Below are 26,466 nucleotides of genomic sequence, written 5' to 3'. Positions count from 1 at the left end.
ATTGGGCTTAATGTTATTTCAAAAGCTTAAACCTTTCATTTTACTTTTCAAAGAATAAAACATCTCTTTTTTTTTTTCTTTTAAGAGTAAAAAGGGACTTTAACAAAAGACAACCAAATCTAACCTTGGAACAAACCAAAGACCCACAAAATGAGGATGGTCAGAATAACAACCTGTAAAGGCCTCGTGTCTTCTTCTTGGGACAATCTCATGCCAGAAACTTCTAATTACATACGTCAAGAAAAGCTGACAGTAGTTCTTGCCACTCCACATGTCCTGACTTAGAAAATGTGAATGAATATCTTTCAAAAAAGGCAGCACGACACAGTGAAGATTCCTGGGCCTAAGCTCCTGGGATGTCGTTTCACATCAATCAGCTATGTGATCTAGAGCAAGTTAGCACTTAGCCAACTTTCTGTGCTTTACTTTATTTATCTAAAATGAGAGAGTTATATTAGATGAGCCATACCCTGCCTTTTTAGTGCTGTAATTGTTATTCTAAACAGCCTTTATTTTTATTTTGAAATTAATATGTGAATGTAGATTTATTTTTCCACTCCTTCTTATTACACAGTGACAAATGGACAGATGGACACAGGACTCAGTGAGACTTCTCAGACCTCGAAAGTTTCATAAAGTGGTCAGAATTCCCCAGACTACTTGGATAAGGATAAGGAGTTCTATCAGGGAGGCATGAATGAAATCAGATTAAAAGTAACAGAGATGGATGAGGGCCTTCCAGTGATGTGCTAGAATCAGCATTAGATCCACTTATCTCAGCCAGCATGAGCCTGCCATGCACACCACTTCCCAGCTCCCTCTTCAACAATGTGAAGGAGGTGACTTGAAATTGGTAATAATGGGAGCATTTACACCATGGAAACTGGTAAATGCTAGTTTTTTCCCTCCTAACAAGAGAATTGCCAAATATTAGCACACCACTCTCCTTCCAAGAAGCATGTTCCTTGAGGGTTAATTGTCCTCTGAAGATTAGCAGAGACCTGTATCTGGAGAGGATCACAAAACAATGTTGTCGCACTAAAAAGTATGTCCACCTTGCATTTCAGCAAAGTTACATCTTATACAGGGTTTAGTGTCTAAGTTAAAAGTGAATTTAGAAGATAGTAAAATTTACCATTGAAAAACCCCTTAAATTACCCATAACATGTGGGAAGTATCTTTTCTCAGTGAAGCCCAATATAGTGTCACCCTTCACTAATGAAACAAGTCATTGCTTTTGTTTTGTTTTGATTTAGTTATTTTTATTTTTGGTCTCATTTTGGCTAATATCAGATGAGTTAAAATGTTGAACAAATTACACTTGTCTTTATAGACTAGACTTACCCTTTTATTTTTCTTTTCAGGCAGAGTCACGCTCTGTCACCCAGGCTGGAGTGCAGTGGCATGATCTCTGCTCACTACAACCTCTGCCTCCTGGGTTCAAGGGATTCTTGTGTCTCAGCCTCCTGAGTAGCTGGGATTGCATGTGTGTGCCACCATGTGTAGCTAATTTTTTGTATTTTTAATAGAGACAGGGTTTTGCTATGCTAGCTAGGTTGGTTTCAAACTCCTGGCCTCAAATGATTCGCCCACCATGGCCTCCCAAACTGCTGGGATTACAGGTGTGAGCCACCACACCTGGCCTTAGAATTACTCTTAGAACAGTGGAATTCTCACACATCCAAGGGAGGCAAGTTCATGGAGACTAAGGCAACAGTGGTATCATGTCTCCTTTCTCCCTTGTGCTTACTACAAGAATGTTAGGCAGAATTGCCTACTTATTTAAAATATCATTAATATCTCACTCCTTTCTTTAATTTATTGATTTGCCACGAAGTTTAATTCACCTAAGTGAGATGTGCATATGATGTAACTCCACTGTGCAGATATACAGATCTTTGCAGAAGAACTATTTTTAGCAACCCATATGCCTCTGGGTAGGGCCAAGAAGTGAACAGGCTTGGTGGGGGATTGTTTTCACCTCTTGGCTACTCAGAGTACCTAAACCTGTCCTTACTTATGGAGACCATGTGTCTCACGAAGATGGCAGTAAGCTGGCAACTGGGAAGACCTGAGTGATGCCCATTTGGGAAGCCAGGCAAGTGGAAATGTACTGAAGAAACAGAGATGGCTGCCTTTTATGTGAGGCTTTTCCTTAAGGAGGTTACATTGGGGCAAACAAGTATGTGTAGAAAGCCAGAGCTAAACTTTAGCTTGGCATTCACAGTTTCCTCCTCACTGAGCTAACAGGTCCAGAGTTTCGTGCAGAACTGTGACATAGTGCTTCTCTAAGAGCAACCATATTTTTGTTACATAATTAAAAACCAATTCTTTTGTTGTTTGATTCCTTTTCCCTACAGTTCTCACATCATTTGTCTATGCTATTCTGTTTTTCTCCAAACACTATAAACTTGAAGCAATTGCCCTGACTCGATTTCAGAGAGGGGAATGTGCTGGAAACAGCAAGAATAAGAAAGTGACCAGATGCTGCTGCAGTCTGGTAACCCCACGAGTGTCAGGGACTACTTGCATATTTACTTTTATCCTTCATTTGTTTTGATTCAAGCCTTGATGTGCTGTGGACTCACCTCCCTAAGTAACCAGGTTCCTCCTCTCACTGTGACCTTGTGTGCATCCTTTCCAAGAAGAGGCTTTGGGAAATTTTTCTGCACTTACACTTACCAAAGAGCCGTGGAACCATTAGGATCTCCACTGTGATGAGAGTTAAGCCATAGTACCATTTCACATGTATACATTTATGATGGGATGGGAACCCAATACAATCTCTGTAGGCTGAATCCCTAGTTGTATTTCCAGTGAGCTACTTCTGTGACTGAAGCACCTCTGTGGGCTTTTAGGAGCCATGGATGCACAGAGAGCACAGGCTCAGAGAGTAAGACAGATTTCTAGTGCTAGCCAGGTGAATGACACACAGTGTATTTCAAGTTTGAAAGCAAAACCATGGTATCTGACAGTACGGAACAACTGACTGTAATCACCTCCTACCACTGTGCATTTTAAACATGAGAACAAAAACCTTTTCCAAAATTTAAACTTTCCCTAAATCTTTATGGTCATTGCTAGTTGTTGACATCAGATCCTTTGGTTTTATTCTATAACTTGGGCTAAACGTTAATATCCCACTAGGTGGAATATGTCTCTTCCAGAGTCGTGACAACTGAGGTTCAGAGCTGTGATTTTTAGAAAACAAGATGACTATTAAATCCTTTGACCTGGTACTCTTAAATATTTTTCTTCCAGCAGCTTCCCTTGCCAGTACGGAGCATCTGAAATGTCTGAGCAGGTTTTGATGTCCAGGAACATCCCAGCTATAAGGCTCTTGCACTGTGACAGAGCCCACCTCCAGTGTACCCTCAGTGACCTCTAGTACATGGGTAGGGCAGTCAAGCCCGGCAACTTATGCCACAACCCTAATTCCAGAAAGTCCTCTACTAATGGCTAACCCACTGCCATGGTGGCACTGGTTTTGCCTGAGGTCATTGCTAGGGCAGGAATGAACAGCAACCAGCACAGAGCATTGCTAAATTAATTACGGTAACCTAATTAATCAGTGGCTAGGCTTCTTCTGATAGGAAAGTTTTAATCAGAAACCACTAGACGTTCTATTATCATAGCTTTTGTAGATTGGATGGATGAATACGTAGGAAGAAAAAGTATTACTGTAGCTAGTAGGGACCAGTGTTGCTGCTTGTAGCTGATGCAGTAATGCTGAGGCTTTAGCTCTTCAAAAGCTGAATGAAAAGGCACGAAAAGCATTGCAAGCTTGTTTCAGTACCCAGTTGTCCTTGTATTATCCACACAAAATCCTGTTTCCTGCTATCTGTCTGTGATTCCTGTTTATTACAAATTCTGTGTGTCTGACTGATATTAAACACTGATATTAAAATTCTTGACTTCACTTATCTGTGCTGTTGTGAACAGGCAGCTGATCTGGCGGTCCTCGAATGGGAAACAAGCGCTTCTGTTGAGCTGCAGCATATATAATACAAATGTGCCTATGTGTATTAAAATGTCTTCTGTAAACAATGAGCCACTGACCCTTCTTTGCCAGCTGTGTGAATGTATGTAATTGTTTTCTGGAGAGATAGCATTGGGGGTGCCCAAAGTAACCCGTTCTTATGTCTATTTCCTATTATGAGGAATGTCCCTTACCAGAAATAATATTCTGTAACAGAGATGATGTTCTCCAACTATGGATTGCGGTATAGCTTACCTGACCCACATGCATACAAACTAAAAATCCTGACCTCTCTAATAGTCACATCTCAGGGAACATAGCCCAGAATTCCAGTCTCTGCCTTTCACTATGCCCCTAAGTCCATGGGCAGCCTATGCACTCTTTCTTTAGCACTCTGCCTTTCTACCCCTCAACATCCAGGCCCCATTCCATATACCAAAGCAGCAGGCAGAAGTTCTAAGGTCCATAACCTGGGACGGGAAGTTAATGGGCAGCTCTGAACTTTTGCAGCAAAAGGCAACCTCTGCCTTAGGGGAGAACAAAGGCAACTGTCACCACCTCTCAGACCCATAGTGGGTGGGCAGCCAGCAAGCTGCTGGCTCCCTGGGCTTGTCCTGAAATAGTAGGCTGTTGTAAGTTTTGTGGCCTCCGAAGTTGTGCATGCGGAAGTACCCTATTGTCCAGTCATGTTAATTGTCCTCCTGTGTGCCTAGCAGCCATCTGAGCAAAGGGCAGGATCTAGAACTCCTCAGATTCTGAAGAGTACCAGCCTTAAGCATGTGATCTCATTTTCGCAGGTTACTTTGGCCTTTTTATCCCCCATCTCCTGCTCATGGTTGGGATCTCCTTTGTGATGGGTTGGTGGTAGAAGAGCTAATTCCAGAAAGTTGTTTGGAACCAGAGGGCCCTTGTTAGTCTCTTACTCAGTGTTCTCATTCCCCACCTGGTCAACGTGACTCAGCCACTGAATAGCTCCACCCTGAAGGAAGAGATGTGAAAGTCAATGTGTATCCTTCACCATTTAAGAAGAAAACCACTTCATGACTTTCAGAGTCCTGCATCCTGAGTTTTGTTAAGTGCTGACTATTGCCTTTAAACTCACCCAAATCCTAAACAGAGCTCAGCTGCTGCCTTGGTCATGAGCAGGGAGAAGTGCTTCACCAATCCTGAGTTAGAGCCGTAAAATGGGGCTATCAACCAAAGCTTATTAAACATCAAAACTTGAATTTCAACTGTGAAATAATTCTTTATGCACTTAGAGTAGCTTTTGATTGGGATTCTGAGCTTCTGTGTTAAAAGGTATAATCACTCTATGCTCCTTTATCAAGGGTATTGTTCTATCAAACCAACAGGGGTTCATCATATATAAAAGCAATTAATCAGAAATGGTCATCCCCTGGTATCCCATCTCCTCCCCACCTGTCCCAACCTCCACATCACCAGGCAAAACATTCATGCCCTGCAAGCTTGCGAATGGTGCCACGGCCACGGCTCTTTTTACCTTCCTTGCATCCACCCCTCTTCAGTTAACACAAATTGACTTTCTTTGTGGAGTTATTGGGAGTCCACGTGGTTCAGGTGGCTCAGGGGCTAGTTATGTTATCCAGTATGGCCAATTAGTCCCATGTGCTCTTCTGGCCACAGTGACTAGGTCAATGGTGAGACATGCTCCAAGCCAGACTGAATGAGTCTTTTTAGCTGGAACTATTGAGGGACTCTCTCCCTCGTTTGAGGTTACTAAGCAGGTGAAATGAAAATCTGGAGATGCTGACAACCGACTCTGTCCCACATAAAAAGAGCTTTCCTGGTCAGGCGTGGTGGCTCATGCCTGTAATCCCAGCACTTTCAGAGGCCAAGGCAGGTGGATTACTTGAGGTCAGGAGTCAAGACCAGCTTGGCCAACATGGTGAAACCCTGTCTCTACTGAAAAGAGAAAGAATTAGCCGAGTTGTGGTGGCGCGCGCCTGTAGTCCCAGTTAGGCTGAGGCAGGAGAATTGCTTGAACCCAGGAAGTGGAGGTTGTAGTGAGCTGAGATGGCGCCACTGCACTTCAGCACTCCAGCCTGGGCAACAGACACTTGTCTCAAATTAAAAAAAAAAAAAAAAGAAAGAAAGAAAAGAAAAAAGAGCTTTCCTAAGAAGGAAGCATTTACTAAAGGCACACAGGGCCGAAGTGGGAAGAACCAAGGCTCTGATGTCAGGGTCTAGCACTTAGACCCAACTACACTTGAGTCTGCCTGACTGAACTTTACAGTTGCACCAGACTTTAAAATTCCACTTTCCAATTTCCCCCCAGTAAACTAGTTTAACTTTTGCAATGAAAATATGATCTGCACAACAAATTAGAACTGGATTCAGCAGCGTTTCCCTCAAAAGGGTGTAGTATAATAGGTTTGGTGGGACGCTAAAAGATGGTATGGGTTTGGTCAAAAGCTCGAGAACCCTGAATTGGGCAAAGTTTTGAAAGATTCTTTATCACAGGATTTCTCAGTCTTCAAGTTGCTGATAGGCACCTGAAAGCTCTAAGAAGAGTAGATATAGCAATTAATGCTTCCGTACACTGATTTGACTTCTTGGGATCCGTTTGCTAAAAAATATACTTTGGTTTGGGCGTAGTTTGAGTTTTTCAAGTCTAGGCCAATAAAAAGAAGTAGAAAATGCTTGCAAAACAATCAAATAGCAAGGCACTGGGGAAAGACCAAAAAAAACAAAACCCCAAAACAAAAAGAAGTAGAAAATGCTTGCAAAACAATCAAATAGCAAGGCATTGGGGAAAGACCAAAAAAACAAAACCCCAAAACAAAAAGCTTTAGGGCTCTGTTCTGGACTCAGCTAGATTTATCCCAAATGGCATATAATACTAAATTTGATGATCCACAGAAAAAAAAAAAAAAAAATTACTCATTCTCCAAAGTTTCAAAATGGCCATCAAGCTGGGTGGCCAAAACTAACAACTCAATTTCAAAAACAGAAGCCCCCAAGTTTTCTCCAGATGACTCTGTTATCACCAGATCTGCCTGCCCCTCTTACTAACCCTTTCGGTTCTACTGTGCAATTTTAATCTTACAGGTGAAAATGCACATCACACAAAGAAGAAGCCTGGAGAACAATGTTGGTAATTTCATAGTTATTTTAATAACCAGGTTTACATTAACAGTCACTTGATGAATTTTTTTTCTTTAATCTCAGCTAAACTCAAAACACAGTTTTGTTCACGGTTCAAACCAAACAGCTCTTCAAGTTCCAGAGCTGCTTCACAGCTAGCACAGATCACGGGAGATTACTGTCTGTCCATACCCACCAGACACAGAACTGAACACCCACACACCAGTTTGCAAAGAGGGAACTTACAATGAATGCTGGCTGCCCAGGGCAGCCCATGAGTGTATCTGGGACTCAAGCTGGAGTTTTCCAGGGGAGAAAGCCTGGGAAGCTTGTGGCAAGGAAGTTGGGAATTGCCCACCCTACTGGAAAGGGCTTCTCAGGGATGAGTGAAAATCAAGGCTCAGGTGTCAGCCCTTTGTGGAAACATGACATTCTCAGTACAGATAGTCGTGAAGAACAAGGCTGAGGGATTTTGAAGGAAACCCATTTTCAGGATGACTACAATCCTGCCACTTCTAGAAAACTTAGAAGTAAAAGAAATATCTCTACTACAGGTAACTGATTCAACAATTTCACAAACACCCTCTCCACTACCCAAGCCCGTGGCCCTCAGAGAGAACAGGGATGGATTGCCATCTGGGTTCAGAAGCAATATGAGGAGGTTGGGGGGATGGCGGGGACATCCTCAGGGTTGGGGAGCAGGCCAAGGAATGAGATGGCAAAGGACAGCTTGGGAATGAGAAAGAAGATCCAGCGTGCCTTCCTACACTTGCATGAGGTGCCAGTGAATTCGAAGAGGGCCAGGACTCACCATCGTTTTCTTTTCCTAAACCTTTTGTATAGGCCTGTTTGATGTGTCTTATGAAACGAAACAAATCTGAATATAAATTTTAAAATAGTGGGAGTTATTCTCGCAATTCCCAGGGATTTCTATGCTTGGAGAGTTAGTACTGGTAAGAGAAGAAAGAGAGGCTTCCTGAGCTCATGTTGTTCCTCCCGAGGGGATTCGGGGGTTGTTCCCACAGCAAGGAAAGCTTGTGCAGAATCCAAGGTTCTGCTGGAATGGTTCACTCCGGAAGTCCAAGAGCAGTGCGAATGACCAATCTGGCCATGGAAGACTTATCTTCATGGCACAGAGAGGTCGTGCAGGGATGAGTCGGACTCAGGGGCTGAGTAATAGCAGAGCAGATAGTGCAGAAGTGAATGCTCAGAAGCGAGTTTCTGTGTGTGTCTTTTCCTCTGTCTGGTGGCTGTGGCTGGTACTGCAGCCTGTCCCAAAGTCCAGCCTAGTCAATGAGGTATACGCTTCAGACCTGGCAAACTCTCCCTGCACATAAAACTGCTATTCTGAGTTCTCTGAGAGACCCCCACATCTTTGAATTGTAAATTAAGAGCTACATTTTCCCTTTTACTACATCTTCCTTAAAAGAAAAGCACCACGTGAGCTTTAAAATAGCAAGACTCCCTATTCTAAGGGGAAATAATCTTTTTTTCATGATTTGAATAGAAGGTAGCTTGCCAGGGGAAATCCTGTTCCTTGGCTATCTCCAAATTCCTTTGTAGCCCAGTGTGTACTTTTCTCTGGTCTTCAACTTATTCAAACCTGCAGTCAGAGATAATCGTCTCTCCTAAGCACTTAAAAGGTGTCTGAGGCCTGCTCTTCTCTTCAAAGTACTTAGTACACAGGGTTACAGGTGCGACCACCTGGATTCCCCAGAGCATAGAAGTGTGATCCCAGGTTGAATATATTTCTTCTGAAAACGAGCATCTTGGTTCTATAGATTCTTACCTTGCTCACAGGACTTGCTCCAAAACTGAATTTTCAGAAGCGGCATGATAGGGAAAGAGATATTCAACTCTGACAGACAAGGTAGATCCAAGCACCCACACTAATTTCTTTTAGGTGCCCCATGGGGAAGGCTGCATCATGTCACTTCCACTCACTTGGGGGAGATTCTAGGACTGAGATACAAAGTTCCCCCAGAGTTTCTGCTAATGGAAGGGGAAACAGATGTTTTGGAATGGAAAGGTGGAACCAGGGCCACAGAATGTGCTCGCTCTGCTCAAGACTGACTCTGGCTTGCCCAAATTCCCACTTGACTGCCCTATAAGCTGACATGACCCATGACGGTAAAAATTAGGGAACACCTAATAAAACCAACCTTCAAAAATAATTCTATTTATCATGGATGTGCCAGGATCTCAGATCAAGAGAACCAAACACAAACTGCTTGTAAGAGAGGCCCTTCATTCTGCCTCACCTGAGCTAAAATCCTAACTTGGGATGCCAGAAGCGTGCCACTCTTCTCGGTTTGCAAAGACAGAAGAGTGAGAGGTGACCTCGCCGTGTTTAGAAGGAGGCGTCTTTAAGCTGTGGGCGCACTCACCATGTGGGCCTGTGCTATGTTCTCAGCTGCTGGCTTTTAAGAGCACCAAAGAGGCAGGGAGGGCAAGAGGAAGAGAAGTGTTGTTTGCTCTGTCCCTGCCTGGCCTTCCCAACCCAGGAAAGAGAAGGATTTGAAAGCAACACTGAGAAAGAGTCCTGAGCAAATACTGGCACAATCAAGCAGGTGGAAGAAATGGTTGTGTTTTGGCGTTTTAATAAATGTTCAAAGAAACAAAAGTTACTCATAGGGGACGTGACAAAGAACAGAACCCAAAGACTGCCTGCTCTCTCGGCAGACCCTGGAGGGCTGCGGTGATGTGACAGCTGCCACAGTGGCTATCTTCCATGGAAATAACGTACGTCATCAACACAATATACAACACCCCTTCTGCTCACCTGACCCACCCACCTCCCTCCTACGTGCCCTACCCCAGCCCCTCTGCACCCTCCACCTTGTTCCGGGCTCCCACCACCCACTCACCCCAAATAATCTGCGTCCCTTTTGTTCATTTCCCTGACGTCCCAGCTTGTCTGTCCCCTTGTCATAAGATGCAGCACTACACACGCTCTCAACACTATGATAGAGCAGACTCTTTTACCTTAGTGGCCTGTCTGATTGCATGCATGTAAATGGGGGGAGGGGAGCCAAATAAATCAAGGCTATGCATAAACAGAAAACAAAGCAATATTCGTAAAGCTAGGCAAGCGAGCGTAACATTGGAGAAACATAAGGCTTGAGGCTTATTGATTCTTTAGATCACAACCGTTTGGATTCGCTTTCCTTCTTAAACATCGGTGTACCATTTTGGCTTCAAAACAATCTCTTCTTGCTTCTGCCCCTCTCTATGAGGAAGGTTTGCTTAACTCAGAGATGTGATATTAGAACGGCCACCTGGGGGCGCCACGATGCGCTTGCTGGCTGAGCGAACCCCCTCATCCACTTGGGTGCCTATAGTTGGAAATAAATTTCCAAGGGGGAGAAAAACGGGGTGGGGGGTAGGGGGATGTGGGCAAGAGAGAAACTGGGTTAATTTTAAGAGTGCAAGATAGGAAGTGCCTTGCTGGCCTCACCTCTCAAGAAATTTCCATTCTAGTCTATCAGGTCTTTTAGACTTTTCTTATGGCCTCCGGTAAGAAAAGACAAGTTCTTATCTAGATTTCATCTGACCCAGAGCATGATAATAATACTGAGTAGAAGAACAATGACAAGGACGAGACACTCATTGTGGCAGGCAATGTTTTAGGTGTTTAACCAATTATCTCCTTTAATCCTCACCACCATGGTTTGAGAGAGGCACCCTTATCTGTTTTACAGAGGAGATAACTGAGGTTCTGAAAGGTTAGGTCACTTGCCCGAGATCTCACAGTCCAAAGTGGTGATGGTCAGGTCTTTGTGACAACAGCACAAAAAGAAATTTCAATGTGTGCTTGGGTCTATTCAGAAAGGAGCCTCTAAAAGCTTAAGAATTAAGGTAGCCAGAGAACAACAAGAAAAAAATGGCAAAAACTTTGAAAAAAATTGCTTATGCCTAACAGAATGTGACCTCTGGCAAAGCTACCTCCAAACTTTAAACTCTTTTCCTTTGTCTTTCTTCCACTACGTCTCCCTTACCTCTTTCTCCCATGTTTCTGTTTCTCCCGTTCCTTACCCTTTCCTCATATGCTGTAATTTCACCTTTAAATGTCTTTCTTTTCTTGTTATCTTACTTCCTTCACATTTAAATTATTCATTATAGGAATGCAAATCTACATTTATTTTTCTCCATTTTAAGACTACTGGTTATGGAGCAACTGAATGATTATTTTCTAATTATATCAGAGAGTTCTTAAAGAATACGTAAGACTAATCATATGGCTAACACATAGTAGATGTTCAATCAGTGGTAGCTAGTGTTAGCATTATTATAATTACTAGGAATGGGAGAATATAATAAAAATCCTAGGTTAGAAGACGCTACTGCAATTTGAGCATAAAAATAATTTAAGCTATCTTTTAATCTGGACAAATAAAGAAAACATAGCATGTTGTATAGCACTCATAGGCTAATGCCAGAAATCACTATCAATTCTTAGAGGGGATCAGCTCCCCACCTCTGCCCCCAACCAGGGCTGATCTCTAGGCAGAATCAGTCACCATTTAAACCTGGTCTTCAGCCTGACTGCCTTGTCTTACTTTCTTACCAGGACCCCTTGTTGATTCAGGGAACCTTCCTGCTTGCCCCAGTAACCTCCCTAAAGTTGACACCAGTGCTGGGTTGGAAAACACCTTCAGGTTGAATTCTCAGGAACACCCTCTGGCCTCAGAAATTGATCTTCCCCTTCCCCGCTCTCTTATTTTTTGATGAGCCTGTCCCACTCACCGGACAGGCTGAATCCCGACTGATGCAGATTCCTCACGGGTGGGTTCGGCCGAGTAGGAGAGCCCCGAGCAGAGCCTGCGGGGGTGCCACCTTTGGGGGTGGTGGTCAGGTCAAACACAGGCCCATCGTACATGCCCCTCGGGACGGCATGCAGGTCTGCCATCTGCAGCCAGAGAACAGCATGTCACCATTCTTTCATTCAGCATATTAGGGCCTGTTCTAGGCAGCATAATTGGTGAATACAGTGTGTGTAATAGGAGACAGGAATTAGTAAAAATAAAGATAATTTGAGGAAAGGAGTAGTAGTATAAAATAAATAAAGGAGGATGTGATGATAGAGTGACAATGGAGGTGGTCAGTGAAGGCCCTTCTAAATAGATGAGCTTCGATCTGAAGGATCAAAGGACCTTGCTATGGGGTTGGGGTTGCCCGAGGGAGGAGGCTGGGGGGATACTGGGGAGTGGTGTGGATGACAGTGAAGCCAGCAGAGAGAAGAGCAAGGACAGAGAGCTGAAGTGGGAATGATTATGAAATAGAAGAACAGCAGTACAGCTGGAGCAGAGGGATCGGGAGGGTAGGTCACGACGTGAGGTCACAGGTCCTGGCCGGGATGGATCACATGGGAGCTCCACCCTCACACTCTTCAGCACACACCGGGGTGGGCAGGCCTTGAAGTGAGTGTCTGTGGTCTGACCCACTGACCTCTGGCTGTGGCTGTGAACTTGCCCTGGGACTGTGGAGCCAGCCAGCAACTTCCACCCAGCACATGCTCTGCTAGGCCTTGTGCCAGGCACTAGGGCCTTTGGTCATGGGAAACACGGTGCCTCCCGCAAAGGGGCTTACAGTCTATTAGACAAACACTGTAAGACCACCGAAGGCAGCGGCACACAACCTCCACCCATTTCTTCACTTTGGCCAGAGGGGAGGCAATGAGGACGCGCTGCCAGACGAGCCTGACCATGCAGGATGGATCATCACAAGAAGTCCTGTCAGAGCCTCCTTCCCTGTTAGTGACTCAAGTGCTGGCACAGAAGTCAAGCCCATCAAATGTGCAGATGCTAATGATTCTGGTGATGTGATGACTGTATCTGTACTCCCCAAAACCAAGAACTCTACATCATCAACACTTCTGTGGTTTAGAATCTAAATCACACTCATAGAAATAAAGGGTCAACACTGGGGAAGTCTCCTTCTCCTCTATTAGGCCCAAACTGGAGTGTGGAGCTCAAATTCCACAATCCTAGGGTAGGGTTAATACACATATATATACACATACACATATATATACACATATATGTGTATATATATAGTGTGTGTATAAAAAAGTACAATACAATAAATACAATAAATATAAATATGTGAATATATTTATATGCCCTTCTATATTTTTAAATTGTATTTATTTATATTTATTGTATTGTTACAATAAATATGATACATAATACAATATAAACTATATAAATGTTTACTTATATATATTATTCTATATTTATATATTAAGTATATATAAATATAATACATATAGTATGTATACATTTAATTTCTCTGCACCTCCATTTTTTATACATATGCACACATTTGCACATATGTGTGTATATCTACAGACCTATACATATACACATATATCTCTGCATGTGTTTATATATAAATTCAGAGAAATAAAATTTTATTGAAAATACAGTAGCTAAAATGTTATAAGTGTTTGCCCCTGTGGAGCAACACTGGACAGAATGAGACAGGGACGTGTGGGTGTGGATTCTTGGTTCTTACCTTCAGACTTTAAGAGTAATTTATTTTTTTAAAAAAATACGCCAGCCTTATTTTGAATTATTCAAGTTTAAATTATTTTCAATAAAGCACTATAAAAATGCGGGAAAAGTCATTTGGGAAAAAAAGCTCTCTTTGGCCAAAAGTTTTCAACACCCTTTTTAATAGTACATGAAGTCTGTGTAGGGATAAGACTGTCACTGAATTTCTCTGTGAGAGTCTCCAGATCACAGTGCCCTGTGTTCATGGTTACTATCTCTGAGTGTGAGTAGGACACAAAGTTCCTGCACCACCTCGGAGCTCCCCTGCTTTTTACCTTCCTCCGTGCTTTAATGCGCTTGTAGACATAGTCGGAGAACGGGCTGCAGGGGATGAAGCGGCCTGCCCCCTGGGTCACATGCAGGTTGCCATCTTCCAGCATGATCTTGCCCTGGCAGATGACCACCAGAGGAGCCCCACGCAGCTCCATCCCTTCAAAGATGTTGTACTCTGCAGCCTAGAGGCAGGGGTGAGGAGCAAAGCCACAGTAAGGGTGTCGAAAGAGGAGAAAGAGGAACGTACCGTATCTGCTCGAGACCTTCAGTGTCATTTGCTGCTGATTCACCAGGCAAGCCGGGAAAAGCTCACCATGCAACTGCAAGCTTCCAGTGGGTAGAAGGCACCGGAGACAGATTTGCTAAGAAAAGACTAAACTTCCTAGTCAAAAGAAGTGTCCAATCTTTATTAAGGTCCTCAAGTGGAAGTCAACTTTTGTCATGGGTAATGTTCAAAGAGAAGCTGGATAACTATCCAGGATGCTGTACATCACTGTCTTGTATTGAGTGGGTGCGTAGAGAGGTTATGTGGCCTTTAGGTCCCTCTAGCTCCAAATTAAATAACATGAGATGACATAATATTTAAGCAAAGGCCATTACCACCAAAAATGGGATTTCTCCCTACCTCCTTCATTTACTCAACCAGCAAGACGCATTACTGTATTGCCAGGTAATTAAGAACATCAGTTTGGAGTCAGCTTGTCTGGGTTTCAATGCTACCTTCACCATTTGCTTGCTGCACAAATTATTTAATTTTTCTGTATCTCCAATTTTTAATCTAGAAAACGGAGGATAATAATAGTCCCTACCTATAGAAGACAAGTATGGAAACCCAATGAATTAAAAGCACAGTGCCTGAAACATAAGTGCTTAAAAATATTAACTATTTTTAATAAGAGTGTTGAGCCTGTATCTGTTAGGTACCGCACTTTAATTGTCATCCTCCATATGAAACTCATCGTAAGGAAGTCATCAGTGCTGTTTACCAGTTATTTCCCATTCTTTCTCTTTCCAGGCACAAAGGATCATTGCATGTCCTGACTTCCGGAAGTTAGGTATGGCCACAGGATTGGCTAAGATCAGTGCCATGTAAGAGGCAGTAAGGTACACCACGTCTAGGGGAAACTTTCAGAGCCAGTAGACCATTCACTAGGTCATGTTCCCCTGTCTCAGCAATCATGAAAACATATGTAGAGAGGGAGCCTCTATCGGCCTCTGTCCCTGAGTGACTGGGATGGGCAGAGATCATCTGCTGACCTCCCTGCTTTGGAAAGCAGGAGTGTGGGGAAAAGAAAGAGAGATCAGACTGTTACTGTGTCTATAGAGAAAGAAGTCGACATAAGAGACTCCATTTTGTTGTTTTTTTTTTTTTTTTGAACATAAACTCAAGATTTTATTGTCTTCATAATAAAAGATGACACTTAGAACTGGATCACTTTCTTCCCGTGCTGATATCGCTCTCGCAAGCATGGTTAAAGTCCCTAAAACCCGCCGGACTTTCTGTAAGAAGTATGGCAAGCACCAACCCCACAAAGTGACACAGTACAAGAAGGGCAAGGATTCTCTATATGCCCAGGGAAAGCGGCGTTATGACAGGAAGCAGAGTGGCTATCGTGGGCAAACTAAGCCGATTGTCTGGAAAAAGGCTAAAACTACAAAGAAGATTGTACTAAAGCTTGAGTACGTTGAGCCCAACTGCAAATCTAAGAGAATGCTGGCTATTAAAAGATGCAAGCATTTTGAATTGGGAGGAGATAAGAAGAGAAAGGGCCAAGTGATCCAGTTCTAAGTGTCATCTTTTATTATGAAGACAATAAAATCTTGAGTTTACGTTCAAAAAAAAAAATGGAGTCTCTTATGTCTATTTCTTTCTATATAGACACAGTAACAGTCTGATCTCTCTTTTCCCCACACAGGAGAAACACAGTTGAGGTTTTGAGTCACTGAGATTTAGGGGATGGATTGTTATTGCAACCTGTCCTAGTCTAACTACCCTGACACACCACATAAACACATTTCTCCTGACCAAGTTCTTTGCATGCATTCTCCATTCTACTCCACTCCCACCAGAGCAAGCCTTACAGACTGGTGGTTCTTGGCAGAGACGATCTTCACAGCATCTGGATCCCAGATGACTAGGTCGCTGTCAGAACCCACAGATATTCTTCCCTTGCGGGGATACAGGTTGAAGATCTTGGCAGCGTTTGTGCTTGTCACAGCCACGAACTGGTTTTCATCCATTTTCCCTGTGGCCTATTGAAATATAAGAAATTACATCTATATCTATAGCTATAGCTACATACGTATCAATTGAGGGCTTCTGAACTCAGAGAAAGATGACGAACAAAGGCACAGAAATACAAAGAGGAGCCACCTGAAAAGGCGGTGAGCTACAGAACCTCACTCAGCAAGCTCGAATTAGTTGGGCTGTCATGACGACTCAGGCAAAATGGTCAAACACATGGTTTAAGATTGAAGTTACTGCTCCTGAAGTAAGCATTTTTTTCTGTATGTTCTCACATTTACTAATTTACTTCTTCTAATTTCAAAAAGGATTACAGAGGGTTCACAGTAAAAACAAATGTGATTATAATCCCATCCTTTAGATATGTATTTGTGTTTGTATATGTCGTGTGCATAGAATAAATATGAAAGAACCTCACTCAAATGATAACAATGGGTTCTCTGGGTTGTGGAATCGAGATATTTTTGTTTTCTTTCAAGTGTGTGCTTGTCTGTAGTTTTCAAATATTCTTTACTGAGCATGTGTCATGTTGGTAATTAAAAAATATATATTATCTTGGAACTATTCCAAATAGTGCCAGGATAAATATATACGTACTGCTCTGCAGTATATGAAAAAAGAAACACTATGTGAGAGAACAGACAACAATATTTATATTTATATTTCCCTCTTTTCAAACCAAAAAGCCTCTTTACGGAAAGAATTGAGTTTAAAACCTAGCTTTGAGCTTCCTGGGAGCAAAGAAGAAAAAGAAAACTCTGTGAAATTACACTGTGTAGATTAATGAGGCATTAGTATACACAACCCTGATAAGAATGTTTTTAGGATTTTTAAAATGAAACATAGAGGAGTAATCCACTTAACAATAAGATAATTATTGATTTTACTAAAATCTTTGAGAGAGTCTTAATTTGAATGGTTCTTTCTTTTGTCAGTCCTTGTGATATGAACAAGGAAAATAAAACAGGCCACTTGCCAGAAGACATTTAGAGATAATCACTTGTATCGCCTGAATGACCATATGCCCTCAGTACAGGGCGTCCCTGAGAAGCAAGATGACTTTGGTCTAGACACAGACTCATTGCTTATCATTTCAAAGGATTATATCCAGTTCTTTCAAAAGAAGTCATAAAACTATCCAAACAAAAAGAATTAACTCACTATTATTTTAAGTACAGGCTATTCGTTCACTCAGATGAAGGAGTTGCATGTCTGGTTCCTAGTCCTAACAGTCTAGATGAGGAAGCCTCCTTCACAATGCCAGACCTTAGGATTCATCACACTAGAAGGAAACTTTCCACAATGCCTGAGCCACATGGTTCCAGAGGCATCTCAGCAGGTACGAGATCCCATCTGCAGTCGCAGTGTCACCAGCCCAACTGGTGACAGGAGGTTCTGATCTGGCCCATGGATGTTTTGGCCCTGGCTACCTTCCCATGACCTCCATGCCTTACCACAGCCTTGTCCCAGATGACAGACATCCGCTCCTCCACACCATTGGTGCCCTCAGGAATGGCTGTGAAGTTGTCCTTTCCAATTGCTTTCTGGGCAGTGCTGAAGGTGCAGTGGGCACTCCCAGATAGTTGCAGATCCCCACTGGCAAAGCAGAAAAGCTCCACATGAACAGGAGAGATGGCTGGAGGCACACACACTGGGAGCTTAGAATCTTGTGTCTACTGTGAGGGTTTGGACACTGACTACTTGGGTTTGGAATCTCTCCTCTACCTCTTACTAGAAATACGAGCTTGGATGAGTTTCTTCCCCTCCCTGGGCTCAGTTACCCCATCTAGAAAGTGAGGGGGTGGGGTTAGATCATCTCTTTTGTAGCAAAATAAAATGGACTCAAATGAGCAATGTCACGATCCTACATGTCTGCAGAGGGCAGCAACAAAGGAGTCTCCCTATAATTTTGATTGTCATCATGACCAGCCATTTGAACTTAGGCAAATGATTTAGCTTCTCTGACCTTCAGTTGCTTAATATGTAAATGATAAGAGTACCTCACTCATAAAGTTGTTAGGAGAAACAAATGAGACTGTGAGTGTAGTCTTACCATAGAGCTTGGCACATAATAAGTTTTAACTGCTATTACCATTATTAATATTATGACTCTATTAATGTTTAAAATAGGATGGGGAAGAGCCTATTTTCTACTCTCAGGACTGCAAAAGAATTCCCAATACATTGTTCACACTGCAGACTCTGGTCTAGTTGATAGATGGGACTGCTCCAGTCCTCAACCCAGCTGGCCCCAAGAGATGCTTTCACAAAACGCCTGCTGCTGGGCATTCCTGCACCAACCTGGCCAGCAAGGAGTTGATGTAGTCCGGAGTAGTTGGGTCAGGGCTCAGGGGTGGGGATGTTACAAATGCAGCCGCCTTGGCCCAGTTCTTGCTCCAGTAATGGGTTCCATCTATGCCAAGGCTGGCAGTGATGGGCTCGCCAAACACCACGTTTCCTAGCAGGGACAGGAAATAGACAAGGGGTTAGCATAAAGTATGTGCTGCACTGGGCCCAGCCTATTTAATTTAACTCCTAAGCCTACTCAGGACTGTGTCTCACAGTCAGATAGACCTGGGTTCACGTCCATGTTCCCACCTTTTCTAAGCCCCTGCTTTCCTATCTGCTAAATGGGACCAAGTTTGTATTCCCTAGATTAAAAGAAGCAATTGGTTGTTAGATGCAGTGTTAATTCTCAAATTTTGAGGCAAATTAAAATTTGAGGCAAAATAAAATAAAATATACATATTGATTTTTTAAGATTCATCCTCATTTCAGAGATACTAAAATGCTCCAGTTCTTGCTCTAGTAATGGGTTACATGTATACCAAGGCTGAAATAGATATATTCTGAAATTGATGAAACGAGATGATGTCTACTTCTTAGGCTTGTGAAAATGAAAAGATACGGCATATGTGAAGCATCTGGCACCTAGAGGATGCTTGGTAAATATTGCTTTCTTTACCTGTTACTCCTCCCCACAGTAGGGGCCCAAAGTCCTAAATGTGCCCCTACCACTGGGAATTGCTAGATCCTCCCATTATAATGATATGCTTTGGTTCCATAAAGTAAAATCCATTCCTGTGGATTAGAGACTCTCATGATTTTTTTTATCATGTTTGTTACTCCTAACATGATGACTTGCTAAAAGTCACCCAATAACCTAGGACACATCAAATATGAGACTAGCTCCTTGGATTCTGCCTCAAAAATTAGGGACTTAACTACCCAAACCATGGAGAGGGGATAAAGGCTATTGGAATATACACACTGATCTAAGCTGTTTAGCTTCTTTAAGAAGAAGGAATATAGAAAGCACAGAAAATATAGAATATAGAAATATATAAAATAAATATATAAAAATTTAAAACAAAAATTAAATTTAAAATACATAAAACTTTAAAATAAATATATAAAATTATATATATATATATAGAAATATATAGAAAGCAAATGCTAGCTCATAGCTAGGTGGTTGGTACCAAGTTTCTCTATGCCAAAATCTGGGGCCAAAGATACCCTATACAGCCCTGCACTTCTTTAACTTTGGTTCTCCATCTTCCACAGTCAAATTCTCCATAAGTTTGCATTCTATGGCCAGGATTACAAATAGGTTTTGCCTTGTTTCAGCTCTGTTCAACTGGTAATGGTTGCCTAGAATTCCATGAAGGGAAGAATTCTAATAACGTTTCTGGTCTCAGTAGAAAAGACTCATGATTAATTAGTAATGTCTGCCATGGGCAAAAGAAGGAAGCGATGGCAATGATTCACATAGGACAGCCCTGCTTTTTGGGGTGAGAGTAAAAAAAAATCCATGTGATGAGAATTCAAGGGCTCTCCAAAAATACTTACACACTAAAGGATACAGGACCATAAGGATATGAAGAAATGAAAGTCACAGCAAGCACTCAACTACTATTGAAAGAAACAGAATCTTAAAAGTGGAAGAATTCTCCCTCTGGACTATGTTTAGCATGGAAGAGTAAAAGAAGCTAAGACAGTAATTACAACTAGATTTGAATACCAGCTCTCCCAGCTGGGAGATTCTGGACAAGTTGTGCTGCAATTTCATCTGGAAAACGGCATTTCTGAGAAATGCCTATTTCTCAGAGTTCTTTGAGAATTCTACACAATAAAAAAAATTAAACTATTTATCTCAGTACAGGGCACATAGTTCCTCATTAAATTGTAGCTTTCTAATATTAATTCTGAGCAGCCATGCAGTTAAAGAGCCCTGATGATTGATGACTAAACACGATGAGACTTCAACCATATCCTGCTCAGGAGGGAAGCGCAAACCCTGCTACACTTTGTCCTGCTCAGAATGCTCTTGAGTGTTTCCCTGAGAATGACGGTCCATGAGATGTTTACTGACTTCAATCTCAGCAGCCAGTTTTTCATCCCTGAAATAACACCCCCATTCCACCCTGGAGACACAGCTGTACTAGTTCTGCTCGCCAAAGAATTATGAGCCAAAAGGCTCAGGGTTAGGATTTTTCTCCATGAAGTTTGAAATGAGACCAGCATATAACTAAAACACCCTGTCCTGAGCGGCCCCCAGGTCACCCTGAGAATGGTCCTGGTCAGAATGCAGCCTCAGCAGAAGGCATGAGGGCGGTGGGTGGTCACGGTTGGCAGGGGTGTGTGTGTGGCACCGGGTGAGGGCAGAAGGGAGTTCCTACACATGTCTTCTTTTTTCTCTTTTTGCTTTTCTCCAAGAATGAGTGAGGAGCACTGGGCTGCTTTCCTGGTTCTCGCTCAGCGACTCATAGCCAGTGGAGCAACCATGCCGTGTCAGTTGAGACTTCTAAAAGCTAAGGAGAAAACAGCAGGCCTATGGAGAACAGAGGAAGGAAGGAGGTGCCCCAGAATCTGTCGGCTAGGAAGGGTGTCTAGACAATGTGAAAGCCTCCCCTCTCGCAAGAAAAATAGGGTCACCCTGTGCTAGAAGGCCAGGCAGCTGAACACTCAGCCATCAGCGTCAGCTGAGACTATTTTTAGCTACCACAGTCACTCACACGTGGAGTTTCACAGGCCAGTTTTGTAGATGAATCATGCATCTTGGGCCTCTCCACTACCAGAATGGCCACTGGCACGCAGTGGTAGCAACCACATCACCGGGCCTGGTAAATCCTCTCACAACCCAACACAGAGCTGCACATCTGAAGCTTCTCACCTGCACTCGTCACTTACTCAGCCTCACAACGGAGCCCACGAGTCTGACACTGAGGATGAGAACCAGAAGCAGAAAAGAAAGCTCTGAAAACTTTAGCTAAGCACAAGACAAGCAAAGGAATCCCAAGTTAACACCAGTGGAGCAAAGAAGCAGAAGTCAACAGGCAACAGGGACAGAGCCAGGGTTGTGAAGGCCGTGATGGTCCACATGCTTTGGAGATCCACTCAACCCCTTCTCTAAAATAACTTGTGCTAGTCTCAGTGGCTCAGGATGTGTGACCTGCATCTGCACTGTGGCCTCAATCCTGGCCAGATACCATCCCCGGGGTGTTTACTGGTCCAGGGATGAACACATGACTCAAGCCAGGCCAGTCACAGTGCTCCTAGGGACTTCTGCTTGACCTGCTGGAAAAGGTGTATTTTACTTTCCCATCATGCTCTCCACCAAAAATTGAGGACAACAGGTGCCTCTCAGCATCTATTCTGTGACTATTCATACCGAACATAAACCAGAGGAAAGACAGCCAAGAAAGGAGTACGTGTGACAAACCCCTAATACCATTGCTGAGGCCCCTCAATCTAGCCATACCTGAAACACCTACAATCGGTTATTTGCTTGTGCTTGTTTAAGCCAGTTTGAGCAGGATCTTTGAATTTTGCACCCAATTTAATCCTGACTGACATGTCCATTTATAAAACTCAGACAAGGTGAACTGAAAATCAAAGATCAAGGGGAGAAGGAAGATGCACAAAGTCTCAGAAAAACTGATTCAAGCTGTGTCATCTTGGACAACTCACCTAACCTTCCTGAGCCTCAGTTTACTTACATGCCAAGTGGGAGAAATCCCAGGATCCTCCCATCCACACAGGATGTGGAGAGGGGCTTCCTAGGGGGCAGGGCAATGAGCAAAGTAGGCACCATTTATATTACACAGGACAATCAGAGAGGGAAGGAACCATGCAGTGCCATCAGGGGCTCTGAGATCTTGGAAACACAAATCACCTTTTTTCCTGGCTTGTGAGATGAGGTCAGCTGCACTCTTGCTCATGACCTTTGTGACGTAGAGAGGGCAGTTGGTTTGGCTGGCAATGGTGATGGCACGGAATACAGCCTCAGCTTCCAGCTGCAAGAAAAAGTCTCCAGGAGTCAATAAAAACAGGAACCTCTCAAACTGGTGGCTCCCACCTCCACGAACTGTGAGGATGCAGTGCTGCACAGAGGTTATGGATAATTTTGGCAGGATCCGGAATTAGATAGCCTATATCCACATCTCAGATCTACCACTTCCTAACTGTGTCACTTTACTCAGCTTCCCAGTGCCTCTGTCCCTCACTAGTAAAATAGTATAGCACAGCGTTGTCATCTGAGAGCAATGCCTGGCAGAGGGTAAGTACTTTTTCCTTAGCCTCTGTGGTTATCACAAAGGTGACATCTGAATGAAAGCCTTTGCTCCTCAATCTTCTCAGGACAGAATCTCTGGGAAGACAAAACAGCAAACCACTATGTCTAAAATAACAGCCAAGCCAGTTACGCATCATGGTTCCTCAAATCCTTTCCTGCAGCAGTAAGTGGTCAGCAAAGGGTTAAGTCTAGGAGGCATTTCTTACAAAAATAATTCCCAGGTTTCTCAACACAAACACTTCTTTTATTATTGATCTCTCCCATCTTATCCTAATGTAGAATTCATGTTTTCAAATAAGCTAACCAACCCAGTGGCATTTATTAAGTAAGAAATAAGAAGTTTTCCCATACGTTATTAACAAAGCAGGATCTGAGAGCTGAGACTCTCTCAGATGGCCTGGTTCTGAGTCCCGGTTCTGGCACTTATAAGCTAGGTGACCTCAGGTACATTACACAACCTCCCAAAGCCTCAGTTTCCTTGTCTGTGAATTGAGGATAATAGGATCTGACATGTTGGGCTGTGCTGAGAATTAAACGAGTTAATCCTTGGAAAGCAGTTAGCCCATTCCTAATGGGAGAACAAGATAAGTGCCTCTTGAGGGTTTGGTACTGACGTTATTGTTGATAATATTTTCTAACCAGTTGAGGGTCTGTTACTCTCAAGGGGTCTGCTCTCAACTGGTATGAGTTAGTCCAATTCAGCACACAGCAAAGACATTGCCATTTTTCCATTCAATTGGCAACAGTTCCTTTTTTTATGGCTATGACATTCTGGTTAGCCTGTGGAGCCCAAAACTTAAAAAAAATATACCAAAAATAGCTTGCAGATGCCCAATGGTTGTATAATGCAAACCAGTCACTGCCCATAGTGGGTGTAGCTCAGCAGACAGACTCTAAGAACTTGGCTGGCTGAGCTGGCCTCCCCCGAACTGCACTTTATTCCATGTGGATGCGACCTTGGAGGCCTCTGGCCATAGGTGAATGTGGACACCTTCCTGAAGCACCCAGAATTTTGTACTCTGGAGCAGCTGTCTCTGTGCCTGGGGTCTCAGCTCTCTGAACAGCATCACTTGAGATGGTGTTTGGGTGTGCTTGAATTGAAGAGGGTCTGGCTCCTCCTATGCTCACTCCTCCCCCTTCACACCCATGCTGACCACTTCAGCTCCCCCAGACCTCTGTCCTGGTCCCTTTGATCTCATTCCTCCCAAACACTACAGGTTTCTCAGCACTTTGACAACATGACTATCTTTGGAAGGTTACATCACCCTCCAACTTCACCAAAAGGCCTTCCACGGCTGTAGAGATTTGCAGCTGAGAGGCTTTTTTACTAAAAAGGAGACAGGAATAAGGAGGAGGGTGGGGTGGTAGGGCTAAGGGGAGGTTGAAAAAACAAACCAAGGAATAAAAATAGACTTTGCTCTGAAATCCCCTGGCTCCTGCTGGAAATCCGTCTTGCCAGCACATCTCCACAGTGACCAGCATTTAAGAAAAGCTTCAGAAACAATGCTGATCACTCTGGTCTCTTCATGATGAGTAAACCATTTTCCAGTCCTTCACGTGTGATCAGCCAGGGGCTTGATCTCTCTGAGCTTCAGCTTCTTTACCTGTGCATCAATGGCAACCACACAGGGCAGCAGTAGCGAGAACTGAGATAACGTATGCTATCAGCACATACTAGATGTATGCATTCCATAGAAGTGACCTACACCAGGTATTATTAAGGAGACAGACTTCAGGGATGCTGTATGTGACTGGAACCCTAATAACAAAATTATAAATTATTTAAATGGCAATAAAAGTATCACTAGACACAAAGGAGTTTCTGAGGTGCTGATAATCTGTTTCCTTCTTTGGGTGCTAGTTATACAAGTGTATCCGGTTTGTGAAAATTCATTGCCTCCTTAGGATAGAAACATTTTTGTCTCTGTGTGTTCTATTTATCTTTTAAATAAGACTCTAAAAGAGATGGGATATGGGAATGCAGTCATTTCTGGTTATGATTCCTTCTTCTCCCTGTTGTAGGGTTTGGAATGACAGGTCAGAAACAGGATTTGCTTCACTGATATGGAGGGCCTTGACTTTGCTCCAGGTGCTAGACCCAGGCTGCCCTTCCAAAGCCAATGTGCTTTCAGGTACATGGGCAGCCAATTCCCAGCTCTGTGCTCCATGCCAGCAGGTGAAGCTGCTGACATCTCGGAGACATGGAACCAGCCTCTAGTCACCTTTGTTTTGTTATTTGGCTGCTAAGCACAGGCATAAATAATCATTCATTGTATATATGAGAAACTTCCATACCTGGACATAATCATCACGTTATACAAATTGATGAGTATAATGTATATAAAAAAGTCCATTCGGCCGCTTATTTATATGGCCAATATTTTGCAGGACTCAAAATGAAATAAGGGAATAAGTGGAAATGTCTATGAGATTCACAATGAGATTTCCTTAAGAAAGGGATCAGAAATGTAACACTCCTGAATAGCTCTGAAGGACACTCCAACTTGTGTTATCTTTAGAGAGATTAGGGGTCAGAAATAAGCACGTCTCTTACATTCCTTTCTAATTTTCTCACGGGCTCTTGAGCTAGGGTCAATCAGAAGTGGTCTTTGGAAGAAATGTTCCAATACTGCAACCTGGTACTCAGATTCTCATCACCTTTTAACAATGTTTATTAATGGGTTGTGTGTGCACCTTCATCCCCTGTAACTTACCTCCTCTGGTCTGCTCAGTACATGGCCTTCTGGGCCAGTTATCCCCATCTCCAACATGCGGGTTTGCTCCTGAAATGAAAAAAGGAAATAGTTCTTCAATAAGCTCAAGTGAGATTTGGAAAAATTACACTGGTATGTTCTGATCTAAAGATCTAAAGAATAAATATGTGTATGTTGAACAGATGTATTAATCCTATATTTGGAGTTGCAGTAGATGGTAGACTCAACTAAAAGGAGGAAAAAAAAAAAAACATTCAAGGGTGATTTGTTTTTACTGAAAGAAAGACAGGAATCTGTTAAGACTATTTTTTGTCTATTCTGCCCATCAAGAATCATACCAGGTCACTTATTCTTCATCTCTCTCAGTCTCAGCTGCCTCTGAAACTACACTTGCTTATCTCATTTGTTTATTCACTCACGCTCTTTAAACCATTTCACTCAACAAAATGTACTGAGCATCTGCTTCCTGCTAGGCTCTGGGTAAGTACCTGCATTAAAGCAATGCAGCCCCTGACCTCATGGGGCTTACAATTTAGTGCTATGTTTCCCAAAGTGTGAGCCACTCATCACTTACATCAGAATCCCCTGAATTGTTTTTGTAGAAATGCAGATTTCTCGCTCATCCTAGCCTACCACATCAGAAGATGTGAGGTTGAATCCTAGTAATGCATGTTTTAATAAACCACTCAGGAGTTTTGATGTTTTAAATCTATGGCTTAAATGAATGGATTCAAAACGTAACCAAACAAAATAGTGCCTCCAAACAGCATTTTCTGAGTTAGTGTCTTGGTGAAATTCTGTTTAACCAAGTTGTAGTCATAGCAGAAGAAGTGCATGTCCCTTGTGGCTGATGGCTACATTCCTCAGACTTCTAGCCTCTTTCTGGAAGAAGCAGGTAGCTGGACAGTGAGCACACACACGCATGGACTGATTGGAACTGGCAGAAATCCCAAGTCACCATTCCTTCAGCGTTACTGGCATTCACTCTGAAATTATTAAGACTGGTTCCTATGAACCTC

General features: G+C 42.9%; 3 protein-coding genes across 5 annotated transcripts in view; 2 read left to right on the top strand and 1 right to left on the bottom strand.

Annotated features, from left to right (window-relative positions):
- Positions 1 to 4,050, top strand: part of STK32A (serine/threonine kinase 32A) — a 156,086-nt gene extending 152,036 nt beyond the window's left edge. The window contains exons 10-11 of one of the 2 annotated variants that reach the window (XM_023227005.1): positions 86 to 159; positions 575 to 636. In XM_023227005.1, the coding sequence (XP_023082773.1) occupies positions 86 to 159; positions 575 to 636 (136 nt within the window). Of the gene's footprint in view, positions 1 to 85 lie in introns of both variants that reach the window. The other variant, XM_023227003.2, reaches the window with a different exon arrangement.
- Positions 4,051 to 7,095: 3,045 nt separating this feature from the next.
- The window catches only part of DPYSL3 (dihydropyrimidinase like 3), a 121,677-nt gene continuing 102,306 nt past the window's right edge, over positions 7,096 to 26,466 (bottom strand). The window contains exons 7-14 of one of the 2 annotated variants that reach the window (XM_023227007.2): positions 25,448 to 25,516; positions 22,335 to 22,455; positions 18,458 to 18,614; positions 17,611 to 17,752; positions 15,994 to 16,164; positions 13,914 to 14,093; positions 11,831 to 11,993; positions 7,096 to 10,419 (exon numbers count right to left, since the gene is read on the bottom strand). In XM_023227007.2, the coding sequence (XP_023082775.1) occupies positions 10,331 to 10,419; positions 11,831 to 11,993; positions 13,914 to 14,093; positions 15,994 to 16,164; positions 17,611 to 17,752; positions 18,458 to 18,614; positions 22,335 to 22,455; positions 25,448 to 25,516 (1,092 nt within the window). In that variant the 3' untranslated portion in view covers positions 7,096 to 10,330. The remainder of the gene's footprint in view (positions 10,420 to 11,830; positions 11,994 to 13,913; positions 14,094 to 15,993; positions 16,165 to 17,610; positions 17,753 to 18,457; positions 18,615 to 22,334; positions 22,456 to 25,447; positions 25,517 to 26,466) is intronic. The other variant, XM_023227008.2, reaches the window with a different exon arrangement.
- LOC111552647 (60S ribosomal protein L36a-like) lies at positions 15,380 to 15,700 on the top strand. The gene has a single exon (XM_023227009.1). It carries the CDS (start codon positions 15,380 to 15,382, stop codon positions 15,698 to 15,700), a length of 321 nt encoding a protein of 106 aa, XP_023082777.1.

Source organism: Piliocolobus tephrosceles, chromosome 4 (assembly GCF_002776525.5).
Source record: "Piliocolobus tephrosceles isolate RC106 chromosome 4, ASM277652v3, whole genome shotgun sequence".
Lineage (NCBI taxonomy): Eukaryota > Metazoa > Chordata > Mammalia > Primates > Cercopithecidae > Piliocolobus > Piliocolobus tephrosceles.
This window is presented reverse-complemented; position numbering and strand designations above follow the sequence as displayed.

Coding starts and splice junctions, on each gene's coding strand:
- LOC111552647 (XM_023227009.1), top strand. CDS start 15,380: ATGGTTAAAGTCCCTAAAACCCGCCGGACTTTCTGTAAGAAGTATGGC.